This window comes from Plectropomus leopardus, chromosome 1, assembly GCF_008729295.1.
Source record: "Plectropomus leopardus isolate mb chromosome 1, YSFRI_Pleo_2.0, whole genome shotgun sequence".
Taxonomy (NCBI): Eukaryota; Metazoa; Chordata; class Actinopteri; order Perciformes; family Serranidae; genus Plectropomus; species Plectropomus leopardus.
The window spans coordinates 2,625,830-2,641,120 of record NC_056463.1 but is presented as its reverse complement, the minus strand read 5'-3'; the positions used below and the strand labels follow the sequence as shown (position 1 = coordinate 2,641,120).

The window sequence follows — 15,291 nt, the reverse complement described above, 5'->3', positions numbered from 1 at the left end:
TTATAATAAAGTAATTTTAAGTTATTGTCTTGTTTGTTTGTTTGTTTGTTTGTTTTCCTTTTTTGCTTATGTTCTTATTTCTTGCTCATTTTTGGGCCATTTCTTGGTCCATTGCTTATCATCTTTCCATGTTTTTGAAAGAAATCAAGTCAGTTTGCTCAGGTTTCAAAGTGTTAAACTAATAAATCATTTAAAAAAAAAAATCATGATTTTTATAAATATATAAATACTCTGTTGTTAAAATGGCATTGCATTTGGGAAAGGGCACACTAAGACTTATTTAGGACTTGAAAATCAAAGTTTAGGATTTGGGACTTGCCTCTCTTGACTTGGGTCATGTGTGCAAAGATTAAGTCTTTGCACTCATGACCCAAGTCAAGAGAAAAGTCGACCTATCTGGTTTGCTCATGATACAAATTTTGTTTTGACTGAAATAAAAATAATTCTTATATATCACCATTAAACCAGGGAGTTTCTACTCCTCTTAGTGCTCCAGTGGGATTTTCCAAAACAGAGCGTCTAAATCAACAGATGTTCACCGCAGAACAAAGAGCATTGTTCGTTTGGGAAAATCACCGTCTGCATTATGAAATCGTCTCTCCATATTCTGGTCTCTGTCCTCTGACTCGGAGGTGTCACCTTCCAGGAAACAGATCAACGTTTCCTTGTTCCCTGTAGAAAACGGGTTTCACGCCAGAGTCAAAGTCATTGTTGTCAATGTTTCACCCACAAAACCCAGTTAAACAATGTTTTTTTCAGTGTCAAAACAATGTTTTTGTCAAAGTGTCATCCACGAGGAACCCTGACGCCTGCTGCATGCAGAGGTCTCAGAGGGTGAGCAGTGCTGAAGGCTGTTTGCAGTTTACTTTGAGCTCAGGGGAAATCCCAGTCTGCTATGAAGACCAGTTTAACTGGTGCCACACAATTCTGCTGTAAACCACCACACCCTCCTTCCTCTAGTGACTAACCCACTGCGAACTCACACCGACCGTCAGTATAACCACTGCAGCGCCTGACCTTCACATCCAACAAACACAAAGTCAAATACACATAAAACTCTCCACATCAGCCAACAGAAAACTTCATCCCTGCAAACTCCCAAAAACCTGCACGTCTGCTGCAACTCTCAGTACTTTTAAATCAAGGCTGAGGACTTTTCTCTTTGCTGCTGCCTTTTATTAAATGTAATATTTATTTCTTAACTCTTTGATACCAAATAAGTTGGCTCATTTTTTTTCAAAAACATAAGAAAAGTGCAATTAAATTGGGCAATTGCAACTAAAGAGGAAATGACCCAGAAATAAGCAAGAACTTACCAAAAAGCACAAGAAAATTACATGAACATTAGCACAAAAAAGCAAACAAAAAAGAAGGTTAAAGGAAAATAACCTAAAAAAAACCCCTTAAAAATATAACTATTATGTAAAATAATTAAAAAAAAAAATATTACTATGATAATTAGAAATATAGTTCTCTGGAAACATTTTTTTTTTTTTATATATCTACTAATACATTGCAATTTGCAGGACACTTCTTGCCAAGTTGCTCATTGTCTGTTTCCCCGTGTTTTTGAAAGGAATCAAACTAATTTGCTGGGAGTTCAACTGTTTAAGTACTTATAAAAAGTGTCTGAGGGCAACACAAGAAAAGTGATGACGACCCAGGCTTTAATGGGTTAAAATAAAACGGAGGTTTTATCATGTGTGGGTCATTATTTCATAGAAATTTGCCAAGTATTTTTTGAACATGACTGATAATATGTTTGCCCCGTAAATAAAGACGTATCACTCCAATCATCACAGACAAATCCTTATTTTTCTTAAATCATGTTTTATTTTTCATTTCAAAGACAAAGGAGAGGCAGATGCTGCCATGTACAAAAACACTGACATACAAACGTGACTGACATCAGACTTAAATAAAATAAAATAAATAGTGAGGCAGACCGAGGCCTTCCTCCAGTGTTCTACTCAAAATCCTCAAAATCCTCCGACCACATAATCAGAGAAAATAAAGTAAAAACTTCACAGCAGCTGTTCCCACAAATTCACATAAATAAATACCATTGCATCAGTGTTTTGATATGGTTATGACTGAGTTTTTGGCAGCTGTATCAGCATCGTGTCCATGTTTAAGAAATGTCCAAATGTCTGTGAGTGGCTCATGTTCGGGGCCTCATATGCTCCGGCCTCAAGTAGACATAAGTCGACCAGGAGTCCACCTGGTAGTCCATCCACCTGCTAGGGTTGTGGTCCTCCATCTGCTCCTCTGCCTCCTCCTCCTCACAGGACCCCTCTGCTTCATCCTCATCCGAGCCGATCTTCTCGGTGCTGCTCCCCCTGATCCGAGACACCTCCTGGTCCTCGGCCGGCGTCGTGGAGAGGCTGGAGTGACACATGGTGCACACCCTCAACCACTTGGTCGGGTGAATGTGTTTGATCACGGCTCTCTGCTTGGAGCAGGCGCCGCAGACCACAAAGCCACACTTTCGGCAGTGGTGTCGGCGCTGGGTGACGGAGAACCTGCAGGAGCAGCGCATGCAGACGGCAGAGGCCTGGTCGGGGATCCAGGTGACGGCGAAGATGGACCTCGCCCTGCAGCCTTCTTTCTGCAGCAGTCTGGAGCGGCAGTCCTCCATGTGCTCGATCCAGGCTCGCTTCTCTTCGTACGAGGCGGCCGCCACGTAGAAAGACTTGCGTGGAGTGCGGATCAACCACTGGTTCCTCATACTTGCACTGTCCTCCAAGTCCTCCAGCTGGATGTCCTCTGAAATGATGAAAAAAAGGGGTTGTTAAACAGAGGTAACAAAGTTTGGACAATATTGGATATCAACAAGCATGACAACAACTTCCTGGCTTGTTTTTAAGAGACTACACACATCCTTTGTTGCAAAACTACCATCTAAACAAATGCCTTTTGCAGCTAGATAATGCGATTTCTTTGAAAAACATTGGCAGAAGGCAATGCACAACCAACTAAAATATAAAATATGGCTGAAAAATTAGCAGGAAATTAGGGGGAAAAAGTTACAAGAAAATAACCTAAAAAATAAGCACAAAGACAAAAGTATAAAAAAAGAAAAAAATGTTGCAAAAAATGCTGATTTAAAAAAAAGAATCTTTTTTTTCTGTAACAAAATTTTTAATGTTTTTGTTTGTTTTTTAAATAAAAGTTTATGCCATTTTTTGGTATTATTATTATGGTATTATTATTTTCAAGGCAAATTTTCTTGTCAATGTTTTGAATTTTTTGCAACATTTGTGCCAAGTTGGTCATTGCCTTTTACCCAATTTTTTTCCCCCCAAAGAAATCAAACTAATTTTCTAACTAAGATTCTGAAAGGTGAACACTGCATAAAAATACTGCAGCTGATCCAGGTTTTACAGGGTTTAACTGTCAAATCTGAGATAAGCCTAAAGTGTTGAAACTATAAAGACTCATCTTTGATGCAGAGTTGCATCAAGTGTTTTGAAGAAGCTGCCAAGTTTCTCACCTAGAGGGATGATCTTCTGTTTCTTGTGCCAGCGGCCGTTCAGGATGATGCTGCCGTACACCAGCACATCGTTGAAGAGGAAGAAGACTTTAGGCTGAGGCCCCCTGCGGCTCTGCTTCACCAGCCGACCCTCTCCGACCAGAACCCGGCCCGGCTGGGCGAGCGGCTTCCCTGCCGGCCCAAACGAGCTCTCCACAGCGTGGATGCGCTCCTGGTTGTCCTTATCAAATGTAAGCTGGTCCACCATGATGCGTGTAGTTAAGAAGTCAAACAGACAGTTGTTGTTGCAGCAGACTGAGTGTTTCTGCGTCTGCAGCTGTGAGTCGTTTTCATGCGATCGTTCAGTCTCTGATGAGCCAGCAGCTGCAGCACCGGCTCTTAAAGCCTCAGGACGCGGTGACGCACTGGGGCTTTCCTGAAAATGTTCAGCTAACAAACACATCCTGCGATAAGTGAGGGGGCGGGAGCAAGATTTGAATTCAGAGAAAGTGACACAACAACTTGTAAAGGAGGAAACAGCAGCATGTACAGAGTGGCAACATTTTTGCAACAGAAATTCCCCTTTTTCTCCTGGGCATTTCAATTCTTACAAGCTGATTTCACACACAAATCAGGTCCACTGAATATATATTTTTGACTCTGAAAGTCATAGATTCTTTTGAATTTACAGAAGCCGGTCAGAATATATATTCCTAAAGTATCAACGATTTCCAGCTCATGGACGTACCAACTGATAAATATATATATGTATTTTGCAAACCAATCGCCACAAAAAATGTGGGCATTACACATTTCTGCAAGCCATGGACATGTTACATTTGCACGTTATCGTGCAGCAGATACAGTGCGACTTTACTTTTCAACAACGCTGTGGTTTAAGTGTGATTAGGTTCAGGCACAGATCATGTTTTGGTTTAAAATGCACAATCCCAGCTCAAAATGCAGCAGTGTCTGGATAAACAGCAACCTCTTTTCATGGCATTATCTTGGAAGAAAAAAACAGCAAAGGTCACCACAAAATACTCATGTTGGTGCCTAAAATGTCACTGAAAAAACAACAAGGGGTCATTAGAAAACACCCGCATTGGAGCCTAAAAAGCAGCTTTAAAAATGGTGACATCAGTGTTTGGTGCCTAAAAAACCACTGGAGACTGCAATGAGCTGCTGCAAAACACTCATGTTAGACCTTAAAAAGCTGCTGGAAACATGTTTGGAGCCTGAAATTCAAACACCCCCATTGGGCCCTAAAAAGCCACTGGAAACATGGTGATGGGTAACTACAAAACAAAACGCAGATATTTGGTGCCTAAAAGGCGTCTGGAAACTCTGATGGGCTGCTGCAAAACACTGTTGTTGGTGCCTTAAAAGCCATTAAAAACTCAGAAATGACTCGCTCAATCATCACCAGTTGTGTCATTTGTTGGTCTCAAACAAAGAGCAGCTTGGCAGGCGCCTCACCCAGGTGTCACGCCATCCACCGTCTCCTCCACCTCCTGATGACACAGTCAGCACATACAGAAACGCTGATATGATACATATAAAACATGCAAATGCAGCATATTTCTGGTTTGCAGAATTAAACAATGCAAACATTTCATGCAGGCGACTGTGCTGGTATTTCAGCGTGCACTCCATCACCGACTATCCACTGACTTCAAAATAAAAGATGGACTCTACACCTTTTCAACATGTAAGCGACGATATTTAATCCAGAGGTTATACACCTGATATTGTGTTTCTGGGCCACAAAATGGATAAAGTAGACAAAATAATAAACTGGAAAAACAAAGCAGCAATCTAAACCAACAGATTGGAAAATTCTCCACTGTTACTATAAAGTACGGATGGAATAAAGCCGACCTGATGAGAGTTTACAATCCACAAACACGTTTTGTCAGACCGGTCGAGCAGCTCCGCCTGCAGCCGGAGTGAAAAACAAAAAGATGTCAAACTGCAACACGCTGCCAACTTGGCTCTCATTTCTCATTTGAACTTTTTGCTGCTTCGATCCAAGTTTGTTTATTCAAATCTTTCTTTCAGAGACTGTCTGCTAATCAAACACAAACAGGTGTAACAATGCAAGTCGTCACACCCAAGTTAATGAGGGTCAGCATTTTGACCTGAGGCTTAGTGGTAAACACGTGCACACGAAGCACATTTTTACCGGTAGAATAATTTATCAGATTGCACGTGTTGAAAGACAGATAGTTCAGTTTAACCCCAGTTACTTTATTAATACGATCTTATGATCAGAATGTGAAATCTTTCAAAAACATTGTGATAAAGTCAACGAGCAACTTGATAGAAAATGTTGCACAACTGCAAGGAATTAGTAGATTTTATTTAAAGCTAGGGTAAAATGTCGAGGGAAAAAAAGAAAAAAGCAAGGGAAAAACTGTATTTATAAGTATCAGTATTACAAATTTAAATTATGTTACAGAATTATTATTATTATATATATTTTTAGTACTTATTTCAACTTTTTTTGTTTTGTTGTTTTTTGGTACTAATTTTCAGCAAATTTTCTTGTAATTTTTACTAATTTCTTGAATTTTTTTTTGGTCGTTTTTTTCTTCTTCTGTCGTTCATTTCCTTCCTCCCAAGTTTTTGGGAGAAATCAAGCTAATATCTCAGGTTTCAAAGGGCTAATGCTTTTTAAGACCTTTGCAAGGTAGGCTAATTGGGGGGCGTCAAGCTCGACTTGCTGCCTCTGGAAACCCCTGAAAAGAAATTTCAACAAACTTTTAAACTAACTAATCCAAAAATGAGGACAAATTCAGCAACTGCATGGTTCATTACTCGCCTTTACGTTTTCAGAAACACATTTTCAGAAACCGTTGAGGTGCCATGCGTAGCTGGAGCTCGTTCTCTCTGCTGCATGTTGTTATGGTTTGAAATCTGAGAGCAGCCCAAACAACCTGATGGCACGCCCATCAAACTAAAGGTGACTTTAACTGTGTGTCCTCATTTCCACCGTCGCTCCTCATTTCCCTGAGAGAAAATTCAATATTTTCACTTTAAAGGGCCTCAAATACACACACGAACAAACAACTGTGACTGAAGGTAGCTGCTAACTTGTACCACTCTTGCACGTGTGTTTTTTTTCTTTAGGGCTGGACCCAAATATTCGGCTATTCCAATATTTTTTATCAGGTAGACATTCAGTTTTCAATTTAAGGATTCAGATATTCAGTCTCTGTTTGTGAGAAAAAATAAATACATCTTAAATGTTAGATTAGTTGATTAGTTCGTCCTCTGTATGAATTGTTATATTGTTTTGTCTTCTTTTTATTTCTTTCCTCATTTCTATTATCTGTTATCTGCCAAGAGACTACTCATGTAAATTAGCAGTTGTGCTAACTCATATTTACATTTGTATCTTATACTGATATTCCTAAATATGCCCTTTTGAATAAAAATGAAATGAAATGAAATGAAATGAAATGAAATGAAATGAAATGAAATTAGTACACTCGGCTTCTGCACCTGTCCAGGTACCAGTCTGCACTCCACACCTGGTCTGCATGAAGATTTGACTCTATGCAGTGTGCAGCACTGGCACCAGATGTGCATATACTTTCGGCTTCACATAATGTAACAGACCTGAAATTCTGGATTGTGTAGTCCTAATCTGGAGCAGTAATCTGATCTGAGTGAAACCTCTGCCTGCATGTCTCTCTGATGAACCCACAGTCATTTAAATAGCATACTGATTAATAAGTGTCTATCAGGGCCAAAAGCTATAAAGTCTGCACTGTCATAACAGAGACTCCTGCAGCTCAGCGCTGTCGGTAATAACTGGTGAGACAAGTTCTCAAACAAGGTGCTCTGTGGGAGCGGGAATATGTGAGAGGTGAAGTGGCTCTCGGGTGCACCGACAGCCCCGGGAGTTCAGGAAAGTACACAGACAAAGAATTAGATTTCGTCAGCTTACAGGACCTCGTGTTTAGTACTCGCTGTTACCAGTAAACTGATGCAGAGCGTGCAAAATCAGTTGAAAGCTTTTGGTGAAAGTTATCTTTATTCAGAAAGATCAAAACTGGACTGAAACCCAATTTTTCCAGAATAAATCTGACTTGAAATCAAAAGTGGGGAACACAACTGTTAATCTGTCGGGGGAATAAATGGGATTCAACCTCCAGCAGCTGAAAAAGAAAATTTAGCTGGAAAAATGTAACTCGATGTTTTTATCGCACTGTATATAAAATACACACAATTAGGCAAACAACAGCAGATAATGCATCAAACGTTATAAACTGAAAGCAGTGACATCCCCTTCTATTCTTTGTGTATGTTTTGTTAACTGAGAAAAGTTATAAATACGAAGTTTTAAGATAGAAAAATGGATTTAATTTGTTTCCGATGCAGGAGCAGGGACGTGTGAGAGCAGATCAGCTCTCAGGAGCAGGTGAAGGAAGGAAAACAAAGAGCTGTAATTGTATTTAGTGTGAAACAGTTTACAGCTCGTTGTGTTTCACACGGTTTCTGTTACCAAAAGGCTGCAAACCGACTTTTGTGTTGTTACGAGAAACGTTTGCTCTGTTCTCTACTGTACAATAAACATTACATAATAAAACAAAGTGAACTAAAACTAATTGCTAAAAGCTAAATACTGCTCCCGAACAACAAACATTTACTCCATCTGGCTGCATACATTTAATAAAAAAAAAATAAAAACAAACAATAGGTTCAATGATTACCACTGACGACTGGTTTGCTGTTGTTTTGTAGTCAGATTACACAATGTTACAAAACAGGGCCGGGCTTTGTTTGAAATTTAAAGCTGATGACTACGGGGACGATCACACCGAGACGCATCGGCCTGGCGCAGCGTCTCCAAAAACACCTCCGAAGCACACCTGGAAAAACACGGCTGCGTACGCTTGTGGCGACCAGAGCCAAAGAGACACTGACGAGCGGTGCGACTTCGTCTCTTGAGTGTAGAAGTTGAAATATTACAGCTTTTATGCACATCCAAAAACCGCCAGGAAAACGCGTCACGCAGCAGCGAGAGCTGTACAATAGGGAAACTCTGGTTTTGCTGGCGACATGTCGCAGTGTGATCGGCCACTAAGTTTTGCTGATTTTTTTCTCTGAAGAATTAAACATGTTTTTCTATTGAAAGATCAATTTTAGAGTTTCGAACTAGGGCCTTCAGTTTTTGGATCAAGTAGTTGATGAAAAATAAGATGTGTCAGATTTAGTAACTAAAGCAGTTAATTTGCTGCGTCAGATATATTTTTAATAAACACCGAGGTGAATGTAAATATCTAATCGGACTCTGATTCAGCAGATATTTAATATCAAAGCCGTAGTTGGTAACCTTCATAAAAATAACTTATTTGCTGAAACTGTTACTATATCCACACAGCAGTACATGAGACAGATAATTTGTGGAAAAGAAAAAACATGGTGATCTGCCTCCTCGCAGCTTCTAACTGCATTTGTATGAATCCACCACACATGAACGAAAACAACCACAAAAAGAGTAAAAAGTCTCTAACGCAGCTTAAATCATTTCAACTGCAGCTCGTGAACTGCGGTCAGTCTGTCAAACTTAGCAGCACCGATCAAATCAAGATTGTGTTACCGCAGGGCCTTTTTCTCACCTCAAATGTTTTCAGAAACATATTTTAGTGTACTGTTTAGCTGTAAAATGAGAACATTTGTGACTGAGAAAACTTTGCCAAATGTAGGACTTGGATGTTCGATCGTGGCCGAAAAACACGTTTGGGACTTTTCTAAAATTGTATAGTCTCCTAGCTCAAACTGATGACATCGTCAGGGTTATTTTCTCAAAGCGGACAAAGCCGCGGACACAGAGGACGTCTTACATCTGTTTTCAATGGCTGTTTAGCTCTCCAAGTGACAAATAAACTGATTGCGAGTGCACAAAATTGGTGGAGCTCCCCTTCAAAATAAGGCGATACTTATTTTTGTGGGAGTAAGCTATATTTAGCGAGGTGAAAACTGAGCAGAAAAACTTTTGTTTTTCAGATACAATTTTACAGTCTTTCAAACAGTAAATGACCCAAATGCATCTGCTGCAGTTTGGTCAGTGTTGCTGCAGTTCCTACTTACTGCCATTAGAGGACAGCAGAAGTCTGTGGTGTCTCGTTTCGTGAGGCACGGAGGTCAAAGGTCGATGGTTCCTCTCACTTTGAACTTTTTGGCCGAGCGTTCGCTGGCTCGCTGCTCAAACTTGCTCCCATAGATGTGTGAGACGAAGCCGTTGATCTCCACCGAAAACACACTGTTCCTCTTTGGGATCACTGTCACATAACAAGTGGAGGGAGAAGAGAAAACATATTAGCTGCACACACTTTTCATAATGTCTGTTGTGATTTGGAGCATTTTATTCGATTTTTTGTGTAAGTGTGGTTTGTATTTTTGTATTTATGTGTGTTATGTCAAACAGCTGGCGTCCTGGGATGCAAGACAAATTTCAGAATCATTTCATTTATGATAATAAAATGGAAATCTTAACCATAATTCGAAGTGATCCAGTTATCTGTCCAACCTCTTGATAAACAAAAGCAAAAAGTGAGTCTCAGTGAGACACGTCCAGCTGTCTTACCTTTCAGTCTGTCTTCTTTGGTGATGATTTTGAAGACGTGTTTGAACTCTTGAACTAGAATCCCTGTCGTCCCGACATATGAAGGGCATTTAGAGCGAACCACTATGAGAGAGAGAGAAAAAAAGCAGAGTATTACGCCTCATTACCACTGCACAAAAAACCCGATGACACCTGCCAACATCTGGCTTTTTAATGCAATGACCATCAAACGATCAGCATTCACACGCGGGTCAGATGACTCTGCAGGAGACACGTGTTTTTATCACCTCCGGCTCCGATCTGCATCGATGAAAACACGAGTGACACTGTAATTTCAGCTCCTTTATCGATGAAATGCAACTACGGGCCATCACTAATTACCCCCCATCTCCTCCTAAGCAGCTTAAACACTGATCCAAATACATCTGCACCGAGCTTGAAAGAGAGCGATTATATAAAGAGAGAGAACCACAGAAAGTTTTCAAAGATCTTTGTTCCTGCTGCTTTCGAATGTTTATCTGTTCTCCTGCCTGTATGTGATGTCACATGGACACACCAACAAAATGACACACACACACACACACACACAGACGAAAGCTGACAGAAGGGCAGACTCGTGTGCTGGAGCGGTGTGTTCACTGGCAGTGGGGATACAGTCTATCGCCTATATTTAGCGGGTTTACCCGTATTTGAAACATCCACATGCACACGCTAACTTTGGTGGGAGAAGGTTGAAGTGGCACACTATCACAGCTGCATCTGTAAGTGATAGTTTTTAAGTAGCTGTGAGTTTTCACACTAAACTATCATCAAAAGCAGATTTTTGTCAAAAAAATGTTGACCTATAATCAGTAAATGATGTATTAGGGGTCGACAGATTATCAAGGCAGACTATGAGGGTGGATGTTTGGCATTTTGCAGATTATCTGTATCTGAGTTTTATTTTAATTTCAGAGAAATCCAAAAATGTACCTGTGATGATGGCACCATGGAAGTCTGCCTTCAGAAGCTTCTGCTGCACAAACTGCGGATTGCTGAAAAACAAAAACAGCGAAACGAATGAGCTCAGAGTAATACGGGCTTCCGAAACTGCTCAAAATGTTAAAGCGGATACTCAGGGTCCGTGAAGCTTCGAACGGATTTACCTTGTTGGTTTCAATCCACCGCACAGGTCAATGATGTACTGTCTCCAGAGTTCATGCAGAGGCAGGAAAAGCTCGTACCTGTCAAGATAATCATAAAGACAGTGATGCTAAATGTAACACAATCAACTCTGACGAGTTGATCTCGATGCAGTCCTGCACGTGGATGTTCGAAACACATCTTTCCCTCTCTCACACTCCTGACAGACCTCTGGTGCTCAGGTTTGATCTGGAAGATCTTCATCGCCCTCTTCTGCCGGGCGTTGAGTCCTTTGGCTTTCTTGCTGCTCCTCTTGGACTTGTCCGTCTTGGGCCTGGTGTAGCCGAGAATCACCGCCTTGTGAGTCAACATGGTCTTCACGTCGTTTCGTGTGTTCGGCTGCATGCTGTTCTTCAGGAACGCCTGGGTGAAGGCACGCGCTCTGGACGGGGTCTGAGGCTGCAAACGAGACAGAGACACGGAGGACATTTACACGCCCTGAAATGTAGATTCTTGAGGAATTGTACACACATACAAAGACTGAAGTAGATAATATAATATATAGATATAATAGATAAATATTGATGACTCACAGCGACTGAACTGGCTGTTTGAGAAAGAGACATTTAAGTTAGCAACTTACTTAGAGAAAGCTGGAGACATGAGGAAGGAAGTATTGTTCCAGTATCAAAACGTTTTTTTACTTTTTCTCTTCTTTTCTTTGTAAAATTTTGTATCTGTTCAGCTGTAATTAGGATTTTTTGCCTGGAAGCGATCTTCATGAAATGAAACGTAAGATAAGATAATCCTTTATTAGTCCTACAGTGGGGAAATTCACAATGTTATAGCAGCTATGAGGTAAAAGCAGCACAAGAACAATATAATAGTAAAAAATGATTAACAAATATAAATATAAAAAAATATCAAAATGTTAGATAATAAAAAACAAGGAGTAAACATGTATTTTGGACTATTGTGCATCTATATAATCCCATAGGGGATGGGCCACTAGGTGACATGAAACTAAAATAAAAGCACTCACTCATTCATTGTAATTTTTATCAAAAAACAACACAAAAGCCAGTCTGTAAAGATTGGTAAATGTTTATGAATAGACTGTTACAGTAACTTTCAAAAATCAGTACTTTATAATATAGCAATATCCTATGTGGCAATACTGTATCACTACATGGGCGCCAAGTATCTCTATTTTTATTATGTAGATTATTAATATTGCAAGTACAAATTAAACTTTTGATAGACCACAAGAATTAAAAAAACATCCGTATCTTTTCAGTCCATTAAATACATTTTGGATGCAAAATATATAATTATATACATATTTTTGCACAGTAAGTGGAAACATATTATAGAACTGGAAATTGCACAGTTTGAATATTTTTTTCTTAATATTAGACAAATGCAAAAAAATAGCAAAAATGCTTGTAATGATTTTCCATACTCAAAAGTCTTGGATCAGCAGGCCAAAACCAAGATATGAATGTTAAGAAAAAATACAAATGCAAATAACTTATTATCAAAACAGTTGTGGATTAATTTTCTGCTGATTAAACTGATTGCAAAAACTGTTTCAGAAGAGAAAAGTCTCTGCACAACATGACTATTATCTGCACCAGTGATCACACCCAGTTTAGTCACGTTGTCATATTGTTTTTGTCAAAGCACTTTGTAAACTCCGTTTTTAAATTTGCATTAAAAATAAAGTATAAAAAATATCTGCTCACCTCAACGCCGAGAAGCGTCACCAGGTCCTGAGGAATCGTGGCTCGAACAAGTTTTTCTGTTTCTGTTGTTGATACATAAAACCTGATAAGATCTCAGATTATAATGAAAATCCTGTTTACAAGTTCACAGCGAGGTTCACCCCCCAAATATTAAGTTTATAATGACTAAGTTTACATGCACGCTAATATTCCACTATTATTCTGAATTTGATGCGAGTCGTGTAAACAGCACGCTCTGGAGCGGCTCCAGTCGTTGTTTTAATCTTAGTGATAAAATATTTGTTTTTTATTGTATCATGGAAATCTCATACCGCTGCAAACATCACACTTAGAGCTGCAACTACAGTTTTTTTTTTGATCAATCTGCAAATTGTTTTGCACAAATCCAGTTTCAATTTTTATAAAACAGGTAAAAATGCCAAACTCAGCTCCCACAGCCCAAACGGGCATCTTCAAATTGCTTGTTTTGTCCGACCAAAAGTCCAGAACTCAAGGATTTTATCGTAAACTGATGATCTCACAATGTTATCATAGGAACGCAGATTTGTTTTTAAATGCAAAGGAAAGACGCAGAGCTATTCTCGTCAAAATGTGGCCCAAAACACCACTGCTGGGAAAACTCCCTCTTCAGTCTACAGTGTCACTCTGTCAGCAGGTTTATGGAAAAGTACTCCGACAATGACCCAAATACCTAAATGCCACATAAGTCAAGGTGTCAGTGCAGGATGAGGACTGTGCTGACTGGCAACAGTGTCAAGAAAATACCCTCCTCCGTCTGTTTGTTTTTTAAATCCGGGACTTTCCTGAGACACTGATGAACGAGGATCGCAGATGTACTGTGATAACCTTTCCGCTGCCCGTAACTTTCATAAGAGACATTTAGTAACATGTCATGTCTTTGATTTACATTTTAGCTTCAGGGGAGCCAAATAAAAGTATGAACAGCTGTTGCTTTTCTAGCCAAGACGGTGAGAACATGCATGTCAAAGCGCGTCCTTCTACAGAGGACACAAACCTGTCCAACCAGCTACTGCAGCACAGTTATATATTCATATATAACAGAGATAATTACAGCCGCTCAGCTGATAACGACGACAAATGTCAGGCAACGATTACCAAACCCGTGTCACCCTAAAGGTTCAGACACAAGCTGATGTATAATGATGCCTTAAAGGGCTTTCACGTCCAAAACAAAGAGGCTGGTTGTCTTTTCCATCTTGTAAAGTCGATACAGAGTTGTGTTTAGAGCCCGAATGATATATCGATCAGCTGATATTATCAGCCGATATTATCAGCCGATATAAGCCTTTCACACATATCGGAGCACATCGGCATCGGCGTATATTTCTTTCCAATATTTGCTGATAAGAAAACTTTTTTTTAAACCATATAATGCAGGAAATGATGCTCGGGAGGTTTAGAAATGTTCAGTAATCGACTGATACTGAACAGGACTGATGTTTATTTAGCTATTTATTTTATTGTATTTATCTTTTATTAAAATGGTCAGCAAAGACCAAACAGTACTGATGTTTATTTTATTCTTATATTCTTTATTTGAACGGTCAGTGAAGACATATTATTGGCCGGGCCCATTATTGGGGCTGATATTTGGGATTTCGCCAAGCAAAAATGAAACCACATGAAAGCACATGAACACAATGACGTGATAAAAACAACTTCCCAATTCGGAAATTACAACCTTTCAACATCACGGGAATACATCAGTAGTTTAACAGCTAGAAAATAGTTCCTACATGAAACTGATAACAACAAGGTCTGTGGATTATCTTGAGTAACTGGGTCATAATATCTTTAAAAAGAGAGTTTGAGTTTCTCAAATGTATTTTTTTCCAACATCTCTACAGTTAATATCTCCAAAACTCACAACCAACTCACACCAAAACTATGTGGATTGATAAATAGCTCTGCAGGTCAAAGAGAAAATATGTAGTTTTGGTTTTGGGGTGAATTGTCCCTTTAAGTCACATTTTGAATGCAGCGCTTTTATTTGTAACAGAATATTTGTACACTGTAATACTGATACTTCTTCCCCCACTGCTTTAACAGCGCGTTTAATCAGATATTATAAAGATAAAGAGAGTCTGTGACAGAGAGAAAAGGGGAAATATCGTTGGATTTGACGTGAGGTTGGTTTAATTTCGGGTTTATGCTTCAACATTCGTGAATTCGTCCTTTAAACTAAAACTTTACTTTACTTTGAAAATTCAACTTACCGTCCGTTTGCATGTTTTTGCAGACTGGCCGTAGAAACGGTGTGAAATCAAACTGCTGTCCAGCTGTTACTGCAGAAAAACACTTCAACACGTGTGTTTTGGTTTCGTGAGCCGACTTCCTTTTCCTGCTTCTTCTTC

The 15,291-nt window shown here is 39.5% G+C and overlaps 2 protein-coding genes across 4 annotated transcripts; both read right to left on the bottom strand.

The window, feature by feature from the left end:
• Nucleotides 1-1,810: 1,810 nt before the first annotated feature.
• On the bottom strand, nt 1,811-3,847 carry plekhf1 (pleckstrin homology domain containing, family F (with FYVE domain) member 1). The gene is made up of 2 exons (XM_042490369.1): nt 3,494-3,847; nt 1,811-2,766 (listed from the first exon to the last, which is right to left on the bottom strand). Exons 1-2 carry the CDS (start codon nt 3,738-3,740, stop codon nt 2,162-2,164), a joined length of 852 nt encoding a protein of 283 aa, XP_042346303.1. The 5' UTR covers nt 3,741-3,847; the 3' UTR covers nt 1,811-2,161.
• Nucleotides 3,838-15,260, bottom strand: pop4 (POP4 homolog, ribonuclease P/MRP subunit). 3 transcript variants are annotated; one of them, XR_006105986.1, is made up of 8 exons: nt 15,154-15,260; nt 12,917-12,978; nt 11,401-11,630; nt 11,195-11,272; nt 11,022-11,083; nt 10,071-10,172; nt 9,575-9,765; nt 3,838-3,922 (listed from the first exon to the last, which is right to left on the bottom strand). XR_006105986.1 is itself a non-coding variant. In XM_042490381.1 (7 exons), exons 1-7 carry the CDS (start codon nt 15,164-15,166, stop codon nt 9,629-9,631), a joined length of 684 nt encoding a protein of 227 aa, XP_042346315.1. In that variant the 5' UTR covers nt 15,167-15,260; the 3' UTR covers nt 7,496-9,628. The 3 variants fall into 3 exon arrangements, 1 of the variants encoding a protein (XP_042346315.1); XR_006105987.1 differs by lacking the exon at nt 3,838-3,922 and adding an exon at nt 6,150-6,484; XM_042490381.1 differs by lacking the exon at nt 3,838-3,922 and having other exon boundaries at nt 7,496-9,765.
• Nucleotides 15,261-15,291: the final 31 nt, after the last annotated feature.